Source organism: Heterodontus francisci, chromosome 26 (assembly GCF_036365525.1).
Source record: "Heterodontus francisci isolate sHetFra1 chromosome 26, sHetFra1.hap1, whole genome shotgun sequence".
NCBI classification, from domain to species: domain Eukaryota; kingdom Metazoa; phylum Chordata; class Chondrichthyes; order Heterodontiformes; family Heterodontidae; genus Heterodontus; species Heterodontus francisci.
Window position 1 is genome coordinate 28,590,856 of NC_090396.1, and position 20,676 is coordinate 28,611,531.

At 42.9% G+C, this 20,676-nt stretch overlaps 1 protein-coding gene across 1 annotated transcript in view; it reads right to left on the reverse strand.

The window, feature by feature from the left end:
- Positions 1–20,676, reverse strand: part of map2k4a (mitogen-activated protein kinase kinase 4a) — a 206,060-nt gene that overhangs the window by 11,983 nt on the left and 173,401 nt on the right. The window contains exons 9-11 of the mRNA XM_068057961.1: positions 3,263–3,340; positions 2,887–3,035; positions 141–186 (exon numbers count right to left, since the gene is read on the reverse strand). Of these exons, the coding sequence (XP_067914062.1) occupies positions 141–186; positions 2,887–3,035; positions 3,263–3,340 (273 nt within the window). The remainder of the gene's footprint in view (positions 1–140; positions 187–2,886; positions 3,036–3,262; positions 3,341–20,676) is intronic.

Consider the following 20,676-nt stretch of genomic DNA (forward strand, 5'->3'; position numbering starts at 1 on the left):
TTTTGAAAATCATATAAGGTGTACACTAAAAATACAAGATAGTAATCATTACTTTATCTATGAACCTGTTAGCTACAAATGAAAGCAGAATGGAAATTTAGGGCTTCCTAAAAGATTATGAATTAACAAATTAAACTCACCAGAAGCTCTTTATACTTTGGCCTTTTGGATTCATCCTTTGTAAGGCTAGAAGAGATACAAACCATTATGTACAGAGTCAAGCAGCACAGTATATTAAACAATGCTTCAAATGGAAGCATGGAGATATATCAGACATTATTGACTATTAGTACAATTCATTTGTCTCCTCTTCCTCTCGCACCGACGTTTCCCCTTCTCTTAAGTTGCCAACTCTGAAGTATGCTTTCATAAATGCCAACAGCCTACAGTAGCTTGCCAGATGAACCTTCCTCAAGATTGATGCTAGACACTGTACATTGGCAAGTTATTTAGTAATGGACAGCTTCTTTGGCAGCACCTCCAAAACATGTAGCCACCACCACCTAGAATACAAGGGTGGCCACAATAGGGGAACACCATAATCATATGTTCCCCATGATTTGATTTTGACATATGTGGTTTCCTTCATCATCAAAATCTTGGAACCTCCTTCCAAACAGCACTGTGGGAGCACCTTCACCAAGTGGACAGCAGAGTTCATCATAACTTCCCAGGACAACTAACATGGGCACCAAATAAATTCCAGCCTTGCCAACAAGGCTAGGAAAGGAGATTTCTGGATGCTTTGTCCCCTCCCTGGACGGCTGACCCCAATTATCATGCTGACTTGCGACCCCAAAGCTGAGATAAGCTAACTCAGCAAAGACCAGGGATCAAACCCGAGATCTTCTGCTTTGTTTGGTTAGTACTGCACTGTAAGTGATGTGTCTACCCACTAACTGGTGTTTACCCACTAAGCTACCAGGGAAGCCTACATGATATTTGTAAATGTTACATGGCATTCTTCCCTTGAAATCCTCCCAGGATCATATCTTCCTTATGAAAGAGTGCTAGATGTACCCAAACCTACACTGGTGCTGCTCCTCAGTCAGTCATTAGGAAAAGAAGGCAATCCAAAGTAGCTGCCTCTCAGATGATCTGTCTTTGCCGGTTGTAACCTGGCTCCTCCCTACAAATTGTGGGCGAAATCAGAAATCTATGCCCAATGCAAGTCCCAAATTATGTAAAACCCACATAATGCAGGGTATAGAAACAAAAGACTTTCCAAATGGATGAATTCTGTAGTAAATATTGTTGCTCAGTGGTGTTTTGAAGCATGAATCATTTACTACACAGTGAATCTGCAGGTTTAGAAAAACACTCAGCACCTGACATACTATTAATTGTTTCCTCAAATGTAATGGATGTCATTTTGCAAGATCAAAGCAAAGGTTAATAGTGATTGAAACAAATATACCTTACACACCTGAAACATTTTCATCAACAATCTGTACCCCAGGAGTCCTTGTGCGAGCTCAATTAATGTAATCCTTTTAGCATTACTCACATATAATTTGCTCATGTAAACAAGTAACAAAATATACATTTCTTCTGGACAATTTGAAACATGTACACATTTTCACTACTTTTAAATGAATCCCAAGCCCCAGCACAAGCTTCATGTGGCCACCAGGTGGCAGCAGAAATCTAACATGTTTATTCTTCTGGGTTTAAACAACGGGGCTGAATGAAGAGCAACAAATACTGAAATTGGAACAGAAAAATCAAGGCAGCATTGAGCTCATAAGAACTGCCTGCATTAAGTGTTAAGATTTTCACTTAAAAAGTTCTGATGCATTTAATGGCAAAATTAGCAGGTACATTACAACCCGACTCTTATCTCCCAGAGCTGAACCCCTCCAGAACAGATTTTTTTTTCTGCTGCTCTAAGAGCTTCATTTTGTACCTCTGGATTAATGCAGCAGCTATCTTGCAGATTTTTTAATGCTAGCCTGTAAGTGTATAAAGAATTAGAATACTGAGATATCCAGAGGCTAGTGCAAATGAAAGATTTAATTAAGAGATACTCTCATCTGGGTACAATCTGGCTACCAATGCTGTAATCACCATTTCCTGTAATAGCAGTCCTTCATTTCTGATATAAAAATCATGTCAGAAGCTAACAAGTCGTTACACTTCACAGTCTCAATGGGGAGCCTTTTTATTTCGATGCACAGTGAGCCAAGAGTTCTCATTAAAAGAAATGTTCAAGAGTTAGCATATGCTATATTAGTAATAACATGAAAATAAAAATAGAAGACAATTGGGAATAGGAGAAAAGAGATACAGAAGGCAAAGGGACGACTGCTTACACTGCAGCTTTTAATTTTTGTTTGTATAGGACAGAAATCACAGAACTAGATAGCCCTGATGCCCGAGTAGCTTCGTAATACTAGAATATTTAGGATTATCTCAATGTAAGCAGGAAGTTTAAACTGGCTGGTCTGGTGTCAGTGAAGTAATTGTAATTTAAATGTCCTCTAGAATAGGAAAAGCGGCTTTCTAGGCTTCAAAATTCTAAAGCAATTTTCAGTGCTTTCAAAATCAAAACCAATATTGCTGTCCACAAGGTGCAAACACTACAGTGGAGATATAGCTGGGAATCTGGTTGCAGCAGGGATCAGGGAACTAGAATTGGGTCTTTGGCCAGACTTCTGGAGCTCCAGGTTGGGTGGCACTGAGAAGACACAGTGGCACAACATCACGAGCAACAGCATCGACTTTGGAGAACAACCTTAGAGGCAAGTCTAATAAGTTTCTAAGAACAATTACAACAGAAATAGGTTTGACAGGAAAGCGCAGAAGGGAGAGAAGTGCTACTCGATTGAAAGGGCACATATAGAATGAGACTTGATTTTATTTGCAACTACTTTGCATCATTCTTACCACAGGTTAACAAAGTTGATGAAGCTGGGAGAAAACTCTCTCTCTTCAGAGTTGCTGAGCTGTGGGGGTTCTCCTTTTACTACCTGGGTTAGTTGATCAAATACACTGTTCCATTTTGGATATGGGAATCGTCCAGTGGCTAGTTCGTACTAGAAAATGATAGAAAAGTGAAGGTTATGAAAAAACCATTAATGCTAATACATTCATACTCTCAATCTTTGGTATTCAACACCAACTTATATTTTTATAACACAGGTGCTTATCTTTTGAAGATGAACCAGGAAATTTAAATTCTGTATATTACAATCATTTGTTTTTGTTTCCAGTGGATTTATTGAATTCAACATTTTAGAAGTCTAATAGACACTTTACTTACTAATGTGATTCCCAAACTCCAAACATCTGATCGTACATCGTAGCCTTGTCTTGAAGCACTTGGATCTATTCGTTCAGGCTTTGTTTTTTGGGAGAAGGGGCAGAAAGGAAGAAGAAAAATTACTTTATTAAAGCCAACTATAGCTTACTGGAGAAACTAATTTGAACAATGACTCACTTCTAAACCAGCCAGAAATTCCATTTCAAACAAAACTAGCACACTTCTCTGAAACTAAAGGTAGGGTTTGAATATTTTTTTAAAAATTGCTTTGAAGAGATCAGAAAATACATCTCCCCCATCCTCCATTTAAGAAATTTAACTGACTTCAGGTAAACACACTGGGTAGTTGTTTCCAAAGTGCATATAGATGGCTGGGGTTGACTTTCCCTCTTGTTTTATTTCCCCTCCCAAAGGAGGGCACTATGCCACCAATCAGCAAATCCCCCAAAGGCTTGGCCAAGATCAGGAACTTTGCAGACAAATTTGAACCCAACTCTTGTTGGCATAATAAACTAAATGAATTATGCCAAGATGTAACCAGAATCCCACATACAGTAACCATTTATCAAGTCATACTTCAGTAAACTGTGTCTGCATAGCTTGAAGATGCTTGGCTGTACAGTTGATAAAAGATACAACATTGCCGAACTGCAGATGTAACCTAGATCAACTTAACTAGGAGATAATTTATCAGTACAGTACTACAGTTCTGCAACATCAAAATCTCAGAACAATGACTGGAGACGCAACACAAAACTCAAGTACATTTGATACTACTGTGGGGGATTGGAACACTTGTCCATGTTTGACACAAAGTGACAAATTAGGCACAGGAAACATCAGTTACATGATAAAAAAAAAACTCTCTCCCAACCCGATCAGTAAAGCACTGCCTAGAGCATAAGTTTAAATTCTTACAGTCCTCACACCAGCCATCCTTATGATATATATATTTGGGCCATTTAAAATAACTTACCTTTCATTGCAGCAGCTTATTCGGAAGCAGAGAGTGCGAGCGAGTGATCAGCTGGGAAGGTCAGTTTCAACTTAAACTTAATTTCCTTTTGTTTTCGGCGGACCAGGGGGCTTCTGGGTAAGTAAAAAGCCTATATATTTGGGCCGTTTCTGAACCCGAGACACTACACGTGTAGTGTCTCCCACCCGCCCTCCTCCTCTAACCAAAAAAAAGGACTCGGTGGTGTGTAGATAAGGTAAGGCCTTTTCTATTTCTCTTTTTTTTTTAACCGTGTGAATGGTAAAAACTTAGATAAATGAAAAAGGAATGAAAAGTTAAGACTAAGTTAAGCTTAAGGTTAAAAATGGCAGGAGATCTCAGAACTGTGTTATGCTCCTCTTGCTCAATGTGGGAGCTCAGGGACACGGCTGATGTCCCCGACTCCTTCACGTGATGGAAGTGTGTCCAGCTGCAGCTCTTGTTAGACCGCATGACGGCTCTGGAGCTGCGGGTGGACTCACTTTGGAGCATCCGTGATGCTGAGGTGGTCGTGGATAGCACGTTTAGCGAATTGGTCACACCGCAGATTAGGATTGTTGAGGGAGAAAGGGAATGGGTGATCAAAAGGCAGAGAAAGAGCAGGAAGGCAGCGCAGGTGTCCCCTGCGGTCATCTCCCTCCAAAACAGGTATACAGTTTTGGATACTGTTGAGGGAGATGGCTCACCAGGGGGAAGGCAGCAGTAGCCAGGTTCATGGCACCGTGGCTGGCTCTGCTGTTCGGAAGGGCGGGAAAAAGAGTGGAAAGGCTATAGTCCTAGGGGATTCGATTGTAAGGGGAGTAGATAGGCGGTTCTGTGGTCGAAAACGAGACTCCCGAATGGTATGTTGCCTCCCAGGTGCACGGGTCAGGGATGTCTCAGATCGGCTGCATAACATTCTGAAGGGGGAGGGTGAACAGCCAGTTGTCGTTGTGCACATAGGCACCAATGATATAGGTAAAAAACGGGATGAGGTCCTACAAGCAGAATTTAGGGAGTTAGGAGCCAAGTTAAAAAGTAGGACCTCAGAGGTAGTAATCTCAGGATTGCTACCAGTGCCATGTGATAGTCAGAGTAGAAATGAAAGAATAGTCAGGATGAATGCGTGGCTTGAGAGATGGTGCAGGAGGGAGGGGTTCAGATTTTTGGGACATTGGGACCGGTTCTCGGGGAGGTGGGACTATTACAAATTGGACGGTCTACACCTGGGCCGGACTGGAACCAATGTCCTTGGGGGTGCTTTTGCTAACGCTGTTGGGGAGGGTTTAAACTAATGTGGCAGGGGGATGGGAACCAAATGAGGTCAGTGGACAGTAAGGAGGTAGCAACTAAAGCCTGTAAGGAACTAGATAATGAAGTCAGCGTGACTAAGGGGAAGAGTAGGCAGGGAGCAGATGATGAACGCAAAGGGACTGGTGGTCTGAGGTGCATTTGTTTTAATGCAAGAAGTGTAGTAGGTAAGGCAGATGAACTCAGGGCTTGGATTAGTACCTGGGAGTATGATGTTATTGCTATTACTGAGACTTGGTTGAGGGAAGGGCACGATTGGCAACTAAATATCCCAGGATATCGATGCTTCAGGCGGGATAGAGAGGGAAGTAAAAGGGGTGGAGGAGTTGCATTACTGGTCAAAGAGGACTCGAGCAGTGAGGCAATATGGGCAGAACTCAGAAATAGGAAGGGTGCGGTAACAATGTTGGGGCTGTACTACAGGCCTCCCAAAAGTGAGCGTGAGATAGAGGTACAAATATGTAAACAGATTATGGAAAGATGTAGGAGCAACAGGGTGGTGGTGATAGGAGATTTTAATTTTCCCAACATTGACTGGGATTCACTTAGTGTTAGAGGTCTAGATGGAGCAGAATTTGTAAGGAGCATCCAGGAGGGTTTTCTAGAGCAGTATGTAAATAGTCCAACTCGGGAAGGGGCCATACTGGACCTGGTGTTGGGGAATGAGCCCGGCCAGGTGGTTGAAGTTTCAGTAGGGGACTACTTTGGGAATAGTGATCACAATTCCGTAAGTTTTAGAATACTCATGGACAAAGACGAGAGTGGTCCTAAAGGAAGAGTGCTAAATTGGGGGAAGGCCAACTATACCAAAATTCGGCAGGAGCTGGGGAATGTAGATTGGGAGCAGCTGTTTGAAGGTAAATCCACATTTGATATGTGGGAGGCTTTTAAAGAGAGGTTGATTAGCGTGCAGGAGACATGTTCCTGTGAAACTGAGGGATAGAAGTGGCAAGATTAGGGAACCATGGATGACAGGTGAAATTGTGAGACTAGCGAAGAGGAAAAAGGAAGCATGCATAAGGTCTAGGAGGCTGAAGAAAGACGAATCTTTGAAAGAATATCGGGAATGTAGGACCAATCTGAAACGAGGAATTAAGAGGGCTAAAAGGGGTCATGAAATATCTTTAGCAAACAGGGTTAAGGAAAATCCCAAAGCCTTTTATTCATATATAAGGAGCAAGAGGGTAACTAGAGAAAGGATTGGCCAACTAAAGGACAAAGGAGGAAAATTATGCGTGGAGTCAGAGAAAATGGGTGAGATTCTAAACGAGTACTTTGCATCGGTATTCACCGAGGAGAGGGACATGATGGATGTTGAGGTTAGGGACAGATGTTTGATTACTCTAGGTCAAGTCGGCATAAGGGGGGAGGAAGTGTTGGGTATTCTAAAAGGCATTAAGGTGGACAAGTCCCCAGGTCCGGATGGGATCTATCCCAGGTTACTGAGGGAAGCGAGAGAGGAAATAGCTGGGGCCTTAACAGATATCTTTGCAGCATCCTTAAACACGGGTGAGGTCCCGGAGGACTGGAGAATTGCTAATGTTGTCCCCTTGTTTAAGAAGGGTAGCAGGGAAAATCCAGGTAATTATAGACCGGTGAGCCTGACGTCAGTGGTAGGGAAGCTGCTGGAGAAGATACTGAGGGATAGGATCTATTCCCATTTGGAAGAAAATGGGCTGATCAGTGATAGGCAACATGGTTTTGTGCAGGGAAGGTCATGTCTTACCAACTTAATAGAATTCTTTGAGAAAGTGACAAAGTTGATTGATGAGGGAAGGGCTGTAGATGTCATATACATGGATTTCAGTAAGGCGTTTGATAAGGTTCCCCATGGTAGGCTGATGGAGAAAGTGAAGTCGCATGGGGTCCAGGGTGTACTAGCTAGATGGATAAAGAACTGGCTGGGCAACAGGAGACAGAGAGTAGCAGTGGAAGGGAGTTTCTCAAAATGGAGACGTGTGACCAGTGGTGTTCCACAGGGATCTGTGCTGGGACCACTGTTGTTTGTGATATACATAAATGATTTGGAGGAAAGTATAGGTGGTCTGATTAGCAAGTTTGCAGACGACACTAAGATTGATGGAGTAGCAGATAGTGAAGGGAACTGTCAGAGAATACAGCAGAATATAGATAGATTGGAGAGTTGGGCAGAGAAATGGCAGGTGGAGTTCAATCAGGGCAAATGCGAGGTGATGCATTTTGGAAGATCCAATTCAAGAGTCAACTATACAGTAAATGGAAAAGTCCTGGGGAAAATTGATGTACAGAGAGATTTGGGTGTTCAGGTCCATTGTTCCTTCAAGGTGGCAACGCAGGTCAATAGAGTGGTCAAGAAGGCATACGGCATGCTTTCCTTCATCGGACGGGGTATTGAGTACAAGGGTTGGCAGGTCACGTTACAGTTGTATAAGACTTTGGTTCGGCCACATTTGGAATACTGCGTGCAGTTCTGGTCGCCACATTACCAAAAGGATGTAGATGCTTTGGAGAGGGTGCAGAGGTGGTTCACCAGGATGTTGCCTGGTATGGAGGGCGCTAGCTATGAAGAGAGGTTGAGTAGATTAGGATTATTTTCATTAGAAAGACAGAGGTTGAGGGGGGACCTGATAGAGGTGTACAAAATCATGAGAGGTATAGACAGGGTGGATAGCAAGAAGCTTTTTCCCCAGAGTGGGGGATTCAATTACTAAGGGTCACGAGTTCAAAGTGAGAGGGGAAAAGTTTCGGGGGGATATGCGTGGAAAGTTCTTTATGCAGAGGGTGGTGGGTGCCTGGAACGCGTTGCCAGCAGAGGTGGTAGACGCAGGCACGATAGCGTCTTTTAAGATGTATCTAAACAGATGCATGAACGGGCAGGAAGCAAAGAGATACAGACCCTTAGAAAATAGGCGACAGGTTTAGATAGAGGACCTGGATCGGCGCAGGCTTGGAGGGCCGAAGGGCCTGTTTCTGTGCTGTAATTTTCTTTGTTCTTTGATATCTATAAACACTTCTAATTTGTATCTACTTTTGTGTGTTCTGTGCCTGCGCCGACTTATTTCTTGTAGGATCTTTACAAGCAGCAGTTGCGGCTTCCCAACAGCCTGAGAGAGGTTTGTACCTAGAATTTGGAAGTGGAAGGCCAGCAAGCTCACCCACTGTAACTCTGGTACAGAATTAATCAGAATTCATGCCTTAAGAGCCATACCCAAAATGTTATGGTTCAAGTTGCCCACAAGAGTGGCCTCTGATAACTGTTTTGCTATTTGTAACTCAGCCACATTTTCTAAAATACTTGCTTTTTTTTTTGCAGTTTCCAATGCTGTATGGGCTTCAATTTGTAACAAATTACTTAACCATACACTCCAATTTCAACTGTGCTGCCTAAGATATCAAGGAGAAATCAACGAACCTTATAAACCAAAGGTTCTAACTAGCTACAGCTTAATGCTAAATAAAAACATTCCATGATCTACAACTGACATATTAACCTGGTCTCCCACAGATGCTGACAGGCCTCCTGTGTACTTCTAGCAATTTTTTTCAAAATTGTAATAGTCAACTTCTTTAATATTCAGGATTCCTGACGGCAACATTAATATTGCACTCAGAAGATGCTGATATCTTCATCTTCAAGGAAATATTTCAATAAATACAATCAGTCAGTTACTGCAGGCATCACACACCCTAAGCCATGATCACTTGCTCACCTTTCCCTCTAAACAACTGACGGTCTAAATGTGCCAGTTTTGAAAGCCGATGAATGGAAATAATGCATGCTAAGTACAGCTAAGACTTGGATGTACAAATAATCCTTTTCCCTGTGGCTTCCTCATCTAAATTTGAAATACTAAACACTGTCCCATTACCCGTGTCTGGCTAAATTCTATGACCATCAATCCAAAAATATTAGCCAATACTCAATAATGTTTTTATCTATTATGTTTATTTCAGAATGCTGGATTTATAGGAAGAGTCCTCAATACAGCCATTTTTGGCCATTTTCTCCCTTTTAGTTTAACATTTTTGGATTTTTCGTACAAATTTATCCATTTCATACAAAGATTTTTATTTCAACCATCAGGTTATCTTCTATAAAGTTTCCCAAGCTGACAGAATCCTTAATTAAGTCTATTTTTTTTTTAAAAGAATTGTACATATAACAGATGAAAATAAATGAAGATTTATTCAATTACTATGAAGGAATGTTTACTAAAGCCACACACTATTTTAAAGTTGAGAACTTTAAGGAGGTCCACTTTAGGAGTACAATTTTGGAAACTGGGTCGTCACTGGTTGAATACAAGTTAGAACATAGAACATTACAGCGCAGTACAGGCCCTTCAGCCCTCGATGTTGCGCCGACCTGTGAAACCATCTGACTTACACTATTCCATTTTCATCCATATGTCTATCCAATGACCACTTAAATGCCCTTAAAGTTGGCGAGTCTACTACTGCTGCAGGCAGGGCGTTCCACGCCCCTACTACTCTCTGAGTAAAGAAACTACCTCTAACATCTGTCCTATATCTATCACCCCTCAACTTAAAGCTATGTCCCCTCGTGTTTGTCATCACCATCCGGGGAAATAGACTCTCACTATCCACCCTATCTAACCCTCTGATTATCTTATATGTCTCTATTAAGTCACCTCTCCTCCTCCTTCTCTCTTACGAAAACAACCTCAAGTCCCTCAGCCTTTCCTCGTAAGACCTTCCCTCCATACCAGGCAACATCCTAGTAAATCTCCTCTGCACCCTTTTCAAAGCTTCCACATCCTTCCTATAATGTGGTGACCATTGTTGTAAAATCACTTATCGTTTGAGGGTTTGTTGAGGGGGGGTGGGGGGCGGGAGATGAAAAAGTTAAGCAAGGTGTTTCTGGGGTTGAACTGGCTCCAAAGTAGCACATTTAATAATGGGAGATTAGAGCAGAACCGATCCTCTGTGATAGATTGAGTAATCCTCCTTGCAAACCAATGCTCTAACAGGTAGGATTCTTTAAGCTGGAGAAGAAATAGGAAGCTGACAGTGTTTTGTTTGTGTAAACTGTGTGGTTTTAGTTGGTTAAGCTTCAGCAAGCATCTCTCAAGCACAATTGGAAGCCCCTGAACTTGGGCTCATGTCAATGTGTGTCAAGTTCTTCCCTTAGGGAAGTGAGATAATACTCTACCTGGAAATAGTGTCCACTTCACATTAGGCAAATAGATGTTCTACCTTTTAAGATGATTCTCAGGATGTGGGTGATGCTGACAGGACTACAATTACCACCTTATCCTTTGTTGCTCTGAGGTGACAGTGATATTGGACCAATTCCTAGAACTATGGCAACCCTTGTAATGATGTCCTCACAATGATGAGGTAGAGAATTCTAGGACATGTCAACAATGATAAAGAAACAAGAGGACATGCCCAAGTAGGATCATGTGCAAATCAAGTGATGGATGTTTCCTTGACATTGCTATTGTCATCGCTCTCTATAATGGAGGTCACGGGACTGAGAAGTGCTGTCGAATTATATTTGTTCAGTGGCAGCAGTACGTCCTGTAGGCAGTACATATAACAGCCACTGTGCATCAGTGAAGCAGAGTGTGGATACTGGGTTCAGTGGCAGACTGCCATGCCCTGAATGGCACTGAACTGCTTTAATGCTGTTGTAGCTACATTCATTCAGACAAGTATTCCATCACATTTTTGACTTGCATTCTCATCTGCCAACTCTGGAAACTCAAAATTTGGCAATGGTTATTCACATTTGTCAGTCATCAGCTGAAAAAAAAGGGCCCTTTACTAGCCAACCTGACAGCACATATAGAAAAGGTTGACAAGGTTGCAAATTGGTCAAATGCTGACACCTAATTCAAGTGTTCGAATCTGGAAGGACTACAAGTAGGCTACTGTACTCCAACAGTTACAGACCAGTAGAAACAAAATGAATAAACTTGCCAACACTCCAAGAGCTAAACAATAGCAACTTGCATGTATATAGCGTCTTTAATGTCATAAAATATCCCAAGATGTTTCAAAGGAGCACAGATAAAAATTGACACCAAGCCAAAGAAGTAGACATTGCCAAGCTTTTTGGCACCTGTTCTAAAGAGGTAGGTTTAAGCAGCACCTCAAAGGAGGAGAGAGGTGGAGAGGCAGAGAGGTCTGGGGAAGCAGAGTGAATTAAGGCCCTGGATGGCTGAAGGAATGCCCACAAATGGTTAGGCGAAATATGTAGGGGATGCGCAAAAGACAAGAGTTGGAGGGAAGGAGGTCTCATAGGGTTGCAGGAGATAAGAGTTGGAGAGGGGCAAGGCCATGAAAGGAATTGAACATGAGGAGGAAATTTTTTTAAATCAAAACATTGGTGGACTGGGAGACAGTGTAGACCAAGCAAAGAGGTGATAGGTGAAGAAGACTTGATCAGAGTTAGGATACAGGCAGCAGAGTTTTAGATGAGCTCAAGTTTAAACTGGCGCAAGGGCGGCACAGTGGCGCAGTGGTTAGCACTGCAGCCTCACAGCTCCAGGGACCCGGGTTCGATTCCGGGTACTGCCTGTGTGGAGTTTGCAAGTTCTCCCTGTGTCTGCGTGGGTTTTCTCCGGGTGCTCCGGTTTCCTCCCACAAGCCAAAAGACTTGCAGGTTGATAGGTAAATTGGCCATTATAAATTGTCACTAGTATAGGTAGGTGGTAGGGAAATATAGGGACAGGTGGGGATGTTTGGTAGGAATATGGGATTAGTGTAGGATTAGTATAAATGGGTGGTTGATGTTCGGCACAGACTCGGTGGGCCGAAGGGCCTGTTTCAGTGCTGTATCTCTAATCTAAACAGGGTGAAAGATGAGAGGCCAGCCAGAAATACTCGAACAAGAGTTTCAGCAGCAGATGGACAGACAGTCGATATCACGGAGGTGAAAGTAGACGTTCTTCGATAAGGGGAGCATATGGGGCCAGAAGTTCAGCTGAGTGAAATGGGACCCTGAAGCTGTAAAAAGTCTGGTTCACCCTGAGACAATGGCCAAGAGGGAATGGAATCAACGGCAAGGAAACAGAATTTATAACATGGGCCGACAATGATGCCTTCAAGTCCTCACATCGTTTAACTGGACGAAATTATGGCTAATCCAAGAATGAATAGCAGTTAAGCAGTGTGACAACAGAGGCAATGAAGAGGTTGAGAACTGGAGGTGATGTGAAGCTGGGTATCGTCAGGATACTTCTACCATCTAGGACAAGGGCAGCAGACACATGGGACCACCACCACCTGTAAGTTTCCCTCCAAGCCATACAAAATCCGGACTTGGAACTATGTCACTGTTCCTTCACTGTCACTGGGTCAAAAACCTGGAACTCCCTTCCTAACAGCACTGTCGGTGTAAATACACCAGATAGACTGCAGCAGTTAAAGTCAGCGGCTCACTGCCACCTTCTCAAGGGCAATTAGGGATGTGCAACAAATGCTTGCTTTGCCATTGTCGCTTACAGCCAATAAAAGAATGAAAAATGTAGAATCATAAGTGCATCGTTGGATGACATTGCTGAGGGACAGCATGCAGCTAAGAAATAGGACGGGGTCACAACAGAGCCTTGAAACAACAGTACAGGAGCAGGAAGAGAAGCCATTGCAGTAGATTCTCTGGCTATGACTGGATAGTAAGAGGGAAACCAGGCAAGGGCAGCTCCATTCAGTAGGACAACAGGAGAGAGGGGTCTGAGGATGGTGTGGTCAACTGTGTCAAAGGTTGCAGACAGGTCAAGACGATCGAGGAGGGATATTGCACTATGACCACAATCTCAAAGGATGTTATTTGTGACTGATTAGGGCTGTTTCATTCCTGTGGCAGGGCCAAAACCAGATTGGAGGGGTTCAAATGTGGCGCTGCGGACAAGACGGGCATGGATTGGGGAGGTGATAGCACATTCAAGAACTTGGGAGAGGAAAGGGAAGTTTTTTTTTGGGGGGGGGGGGGTTAAATAATGGTAGATTTGAAAAGGGAGTGGGACAGTACCTGAGGAGAGGGAACCATTTACATTAACAGCTAGCATGGGGGTCCGGAAGAGAAGTTGGGTCATCAGCAGTGTAGTGGGAATAGGGTTGAGAGCAGGTGGAGAGTCGGATGGACAATAATTTAAATCATGGTCACATAGTTATTTAATAAGTTCAAGGAAATAAAATTTAAAATGCATTTGGGGTGGGGGTGGGGGGGGCGGGGGGGAGGAGAAGAGGGGAGGAAAAGAGAAAATACCTAGAATTTCAATCTTCATGAAACAAAGCCATTATGAGTCACATAACAGGTACATTGACTAAAAGGAATAAATGCTTTTTCTACTGAGATTACATCAGCTAGGATCAGCCTTTTATATAAGCTATTCACGATGCAAGCACACAAAAATTAAAATGATTTCATTTTTTGGGTGACCTTCAAATATAAATGATGGCTGTGATTATATTCTGCTCCTTCAGCCCCCAATCCACCCATGCCCACAGTAATTTCAACTCATATCTAATTACCAAATATTTGTTCTGTCCACTTGGAAGGCATTAGTAAAAGTGAAAAACAGTAAGTCTCATTAGAGGGGAATAATTGGATCACTTCTAAATAGGCACTTGTAATTCTATTTAACAGTATAAAGTTGGAATTACTAAAATAACAAACATACTAAATGATGTTCATTGTTCATGGGGAGTCAGATCTTTTACAATGAAAGGACTGTTACACCAAGCTACAATATCTGGGATACAAATTTATCAGTGTTGGGAAAGGAATAGCCCTGGAATCAATCAGCACTGGGTTAGGGAACCCGTGACTAACTGCACTGGGATGCAGTTCCAGGAAATAGTGTTTGAATGAGGTTCTGGGCTCCAAGAAAATACTAGTATATAAAAGTATACCAGAAGGAAGTAGGAGAGATTATGGCGCACTGAGGAAGGGGAGGCAGGGTATTTTGGGGAAGTTCAGGTCTGAGAGAGCAATAGGAAGAGGATGTCAGTTCTGTGAAAGTGGTCTAGGGTTTTGCAGTGGTGGAGCGCGGGGGGGTAGGGGGGTAGCGGGGTGAAGCAGGAAAAGATGAAGGGTTCCTGGGGTCTAAGGGGAGGAGAAAGAGGGGGAGAGAGAGAGCAGCCTTGAAGGGGCTAAGATTAAAAAGGATAAAAGGGCCCAAAATACCACTGGCTCAATTTCTCAACCTGTCACCAATACATTTCTGTCAATAAGCCTGCTTCTAGACTCGTCTTCGACCACTTTTGGGTCACTGGGTACCCATCATTTTCCCCAAAGTGAGTAAGCCTCGAAGTTCTAGTAAAAACTCAGTGCATTTGCTGATTTTGTCTGACAATTTGTTTGTTTTTGTAAAAAAGGCTACCATAAAACACTAAAAAGTTCCCTCCGCGACACTCTGGTCGACTCCTCCATTACCTCCGACACCTTGTCCCCTTCCCATTCAATTGCAGGAAGTGTAATACCTGCCCTTTTACCTCCTCTCTCCTCGCCATCCAAGGCCCCAAACACTCCTTTCAGGTGAAGCAGCGATTTACTTGCACTTCTTTCAATTTAGTATACTGTATTCGCTGCTCTCAATGTAATCTCGGAGACCAAACGCAGACTGGGTGACCGCTTTGCGGAACACCTCTGCTCAGTCTGAAAGCATGATCCCGAGCTTCCGGTTGCTTGCCATTTCAACACACCCCACTGCTCTCATGTGCACGTCTGTCCTTGGCCTGCTGCAGTGTTCCAGAGATCAATGCAAGTTCGAGGATTTTCCAATTAGACATGCCAGAGTCTTCCGGACTGAACAATGAGTTCAATAATTTCAGAGCATGACTGGCTCCTTTTTTAAAAATTATTTTATTTTGTTTTATCTTTTTACCATGTGCCTGCCTTAAACTGGGGTTTTCGTGTCTGTGCTTTTGGCTAGGGCTGTTCACTATTCTGTCATTAACACTCTCTCTGCACTAATGCTTTGGCTTTCACCACACCATTAGCACACACTCTTTGCCTTTGCCCCATGACCTCCTTTGTCAGTTAATCTCTCCAGCCGTCTGTCCTATCACACACCTTCTCTTTCGTTCTCTTTCCCCTCCCCCTACTTTACTTGCTTTAAAACCCAAAACGTTTCTAACATTTGTCAATTCTGATGAAAGGTCACAGACCTGAAACGTTAACTCTGCTTCTCTCTTCACAGATGCTGCCAGGCCTGAGTATTTGCAGTGCTTTTTTTTTTAACTCTAAAAAGTTCATTGTTTGCACAGTTCACATATTTTTAGATCAAAAAATATTTAAATCCCAATTGTTTATTGACTTGCTCAGAAGAGCAAACATAATTTTGACCCAAAATGGAGAGGTCAGGCTTATTGTGAGTGACATGGACAGCAATCAGGAGGAACAAAATAATGCCAAGTCATCTTCCAGTTAAATCACTTGGAACAACTAACTGAAATCCTCTTCAATCTTGCACGAAAATATATTCTCAATGAAAAAGTTTTGCATTCGAAATGTCAAGAAATCACAGGCTGACTGAAGCAAAAATTCAACTATTCAAAATAGAAAAGTAGTTGTTAATACTTTGTGTACACAGACGACACCCAGCTCTACCTAGCCACTTAATCTCTCTCCATACTGCCATCAACTTTGTTCTTTCAGTTCTCTTGGCTGACCTCCAGTCTTGCATGAGCTGCAGTTTCTTCTAGCGAAACACTGGGAAGACCAGAGCCATTGACGTCAGTGATCACCACCAACTCTGCAGCCACCCAAGTCAACAGTCTCAGACTGATCGAGACTATTTGCAACATCGACATTTTATACAACCCTAAACGGAGTTTCTGAAATTTATATAATCTCTGTCACGAAGAATGTTGACTTCAATCTCCATCACCACTACCTCAATCCAGTGGTCACTGAAACCCTCATCCATGCGTTTGTCACCTCCAGACCTGACTATTCCAAGGCTCTCTGATCAACCTTTCATTCTCCACCCGATGTAAACTCCAACTCATCCAAAACGATACAGCCTGCATCCTATCTTACAAGAAGTCCCAGAAATACTACCTTTGGCGCTCAGTCTTTCTATACAAGTTTAAAATTCTCATCCTTAAGTTTAACTCCCTCCATGGCATCAACCATCTTTAAGACCCAAAATTTACAGGGCTTTTGACAGTGTTCATTATCACTACCCCTCTGAATCTGACCGCAACTTCAGGATTTAGCACAAGCGCAGATTAACACAGGAATCCTGAAGTCGCAGTGTGCCATTTATTGCTCTGCCACAGGCTCTCCATTCCCCCCAGAGCCAGCAATTAGTGACATCAATCCACCAGATGAGAACATCCCTCTTATACTCTTATATTTCTGTTAGAAACCCCATAAGAAGTTGAGCCAGTTCAATGAGGTGTAACTGGGTTTTTAAAAGCGATCTGAGTAATAACTACTGCTGAACAACTGATCAGGCTCTAATTAAACAGTGGAATGTTTTTACATTTATTCATTATAATTATTAGATTTTTTAAGTAATTAAATTTTTTTCCAAATTTGGTCATATTTCACTAAAATATTTAAAAAATGGATTAGTGCTCATTTCCTGGTTTGTTAAAGAAAATTCTTTAATGCAATTTGTAACTTAGACAGCTGATGACATCACTGCAGCTCGATGCTGGGAATCCCCATTAAGCAATGCTACAATCAATTGCACATCTAGAGGGTTAATGTTTTCTCCACAGAGATCGCTAGATCTCTCAGGGCAGTTTCTCAGAGGTCAGGGGCAAGTGCAGTCACTTCGCCACTGATCACAAATTATGGGCCTTTATTTTAACCTCCTGGAGTACTACACCCATAGAATCGTTACAGTGCAGGAGGCCATTCGGCCCATCGTGCCCGCACCAGCCACAAATCTCTAGTCCCAACTCTGACCTTTTGTGCACTCACTCCCTTCGGCTCACCTTTACCAACTGTGACTGAGCACTTGGACAAGTATGAGCATTGGTTTGTGAAGGATGGGGAATGTTGAATCCAGTTAAATTTTTTGAGGTCACTAGCATGGTGGACAGGGCAGTGTCTATTCAGCTTGTCTCTAAGGACTTCTAGAAAGCAGCTGATGAGATTTGAAAAGGCACTAATGATTAGTAGCAAACACAGAATTGTAGGTAAACTGATACCATGGATTATGAGGTAGGATACAAGCAGTAGGGATAACAGGAATATTCTCATGGAAATTAGGTGGTGTTCCCCAAGGATCTGCACTAAGGACTCGGCTTTTCACCATACCGTTTAGTAGATGATGGAAGGGGTCATTGACAGTGCTATCAAGAGGCACATGCTCAGCAATAACCTGCTCACTAACGCTCAGTTTGGGTTCTGCCAGGGCCATTCAGCTCCTGACCTCATTACAGCCTTGGTTCAAACACGGACAAAAGAGCTAAACTCCAGAGGTGAGGGGAGAGTGACTGCCCTCGACATCAAGACAGTATCTGACTGAGTATGACATCAAGGAGCCCTCGCAAACTGGAGTCAGGGGGAAAACTCTCCGCTGGTTGGAGTCATACCTAGCACAAAGGAAGATGGTTGTGATTGTTGGAGGTCAATCATCTCAGTCCTAGGACATCATTGCAGGAGTTCCTCAGGGTAGTGTCCTAGGCCCAACCATCTTCAGCTGCTTCATCAATGACCTTCCTTCCAGCATAAGGTCAAGAATGGAGATGTGCGCTGATGATTGCACAATGTTCAGCACCATTCGTGACTCCTCAGATAATGAAGCAGCCCGTGTCCAGATGCAGCAAGACCTGGACAACATCCAGGCTTGGCTGATAAGTGGCAAGTAACATTCGCGTCACACAAGTGCCAGGCAATGACCATTTCAAACAAGAGAGAATCTAACCATCTCCCCTTAATGTTAAATGGCATTACCATCGCTGAATCCCCCACTATCACCATCATATGGGGGGGGGGGCTACCACTGACCAGAAACTGAACTGGAGTAGCCATACAAATACCATGGCTACAAGAGCAGGTCAGGGGCTGGGAATTCGGTGGCGAGTAACTCACCTTCCGACTCCCCAATGTTGGTCCACCATTTACAAGGCACAAGTCAGGAGTGTGATGGAATACTCTCCACTTGCCTGGATGGTGCAGCTCCAACACTCAAGAAGCTCGACACCATCCAGGACAAAGCAGCCCATTTGATTGGCACCCCATCCACCACTTTCACCACTGACACACAGTGGCAGCAGTGTGTACAATCTACAAGATGCATGGTGGCAATTCACCAAGGCTCCTTCAACAGCACATTCCAAACCCGTGACCTCTACCATTTAGAAGGACAAGGGCAGCAGATGTATGGGAACACCACCACCTGCAAGTTTCCTTCCAAGCCACACACCATCCTGACTTGGAAACACATTGCCGTTCATTCACTGTTGAACAAAATCCTGGAACTCCCTTCCGAACAGCACTGTTGGTGTACCTACACCCAAAGGACTGCAGCGGCAGCTCACCGCCACCTGCTCAAGGGCAATTAGGGATGGGCAATAAATGCTGGCCTGGCCAGCGACACCCATATCCCATAAACGAATAAAAAAAAAGCCTTTTGAAAAAAGTGAAGAAGCTCAAATACTCACGGGATGTGAAGGAACTCTAACTCAGAAATATACTGGTGCAATCTGAGAAATTCTGCAAGTTGCATATGCACAGATAGGATCAGTAATTTTAATTAATCTAGGGAAAATAGATCCTGTCAAAACCTAGTTGCTGGGGAAAGCGAGATAGGTCTTTAATATTTTGTACTATAATTAATGCAAGGCTCTTGCTGTGGAAGGTAGTAAAACCCTCCCGGAAGAGCTTTCACTTACCAACTCCAATCCAAATTCAGGGGGCTGGGGTGGGTCCCATCAATTGTCTTGTAAATGGTCATATTCCTGATGAGCTTTACACATAACAGACAGGACAACATGTTTTTCCAGGATATTTGGAATTACTGACTTGATTTTTACTATGTTTCAGTTAACTTTTGCCAATATGCATTACCATTATTATGTGAAGAGTTTTAATGCCTCACAAACAATCTCAAAGTTTGTGATGACAAACATCCTGGAATATTTTCACTCGTCAGAAAAACATTAAGCTAGAAACCTTGTCAAGCATCATCCTAAACTTTACCAACCCAATATTTTATAATTCTTTCATCTTGTAAATTGCTTTATTTCTTTCTAGTCCCCTTCTCCCTTCACAACCATATTAAACTGTTCCACGATCTGGGACTACACCGGTAACACTCAAAGTGGCTACCATAAGGTGCCTAAAAAAATGTAAATTAATTTGTTCTCCAACATTAAAGTCATTTTAGAAATCATTTTCAATGTAACTGCCGCCTATCCCTTGCAGAATTCAGGCCTGGAACACACTACACAGAGAATTGAGGGGTGAATCAGCATCTCACCACACTTTAACAAAACACGATGGTGCTTACTGGTGCATTAACAGCCAGGTTAAATAAATGTCTGTTTATTTTGTGAAATTAAAGCACAGTACATTTCAATAAAGTGGGAAAACTTAATATTCAATTTCTAGGAAAGCCATTATTACCTGTATAATGCCAATTTTCTTCATAGTTCCACAGTACAGTTTGCGTTGCAAAGATTGTTAACTAGGGGCAGCACAGTGGCTCAGTGGTTAGCACCGCAGCCTCACAGCTCCAGCGACCCGGGTTCAATTCTGGGTACTGCCTGTGTGGAGTTTGCAGGTTCTCCCTGTGTCTGCGTGGGTTTCCTCCGGGTGCTCCGGTTTCCTCCCACATGCCAAAGACTTGCAGGTTGATAGGTTAATTGGCCATTATAAATTGCCCCTAGTATAGGTAGGTGGTAGGGAAATATAGGGACAGGTGGGGATGTGGTAGGGATATGGGATTAGTGTAGGATTAGTATAAGTGGGTGGTTGATGGTCGGCACAGACTCGGTGGGCCGAAGGGCCTGTTTCAGTGCTGTATCTCTAAACTAAACTAAACTAAACCTGCTACTGTTTAACCAATGTATACAGGGGCATTTTTAAATAGCATCTAAGTGCTTAAAATTTGTGCAGAATCAGTTGGAGTTAAATGCCTTAGTCTCCTAAATTTTTGTACACAGGAACAAAAAAGGTTTCTACTTCTGTGCTCAGCAATCTAATTTCCCATCCATT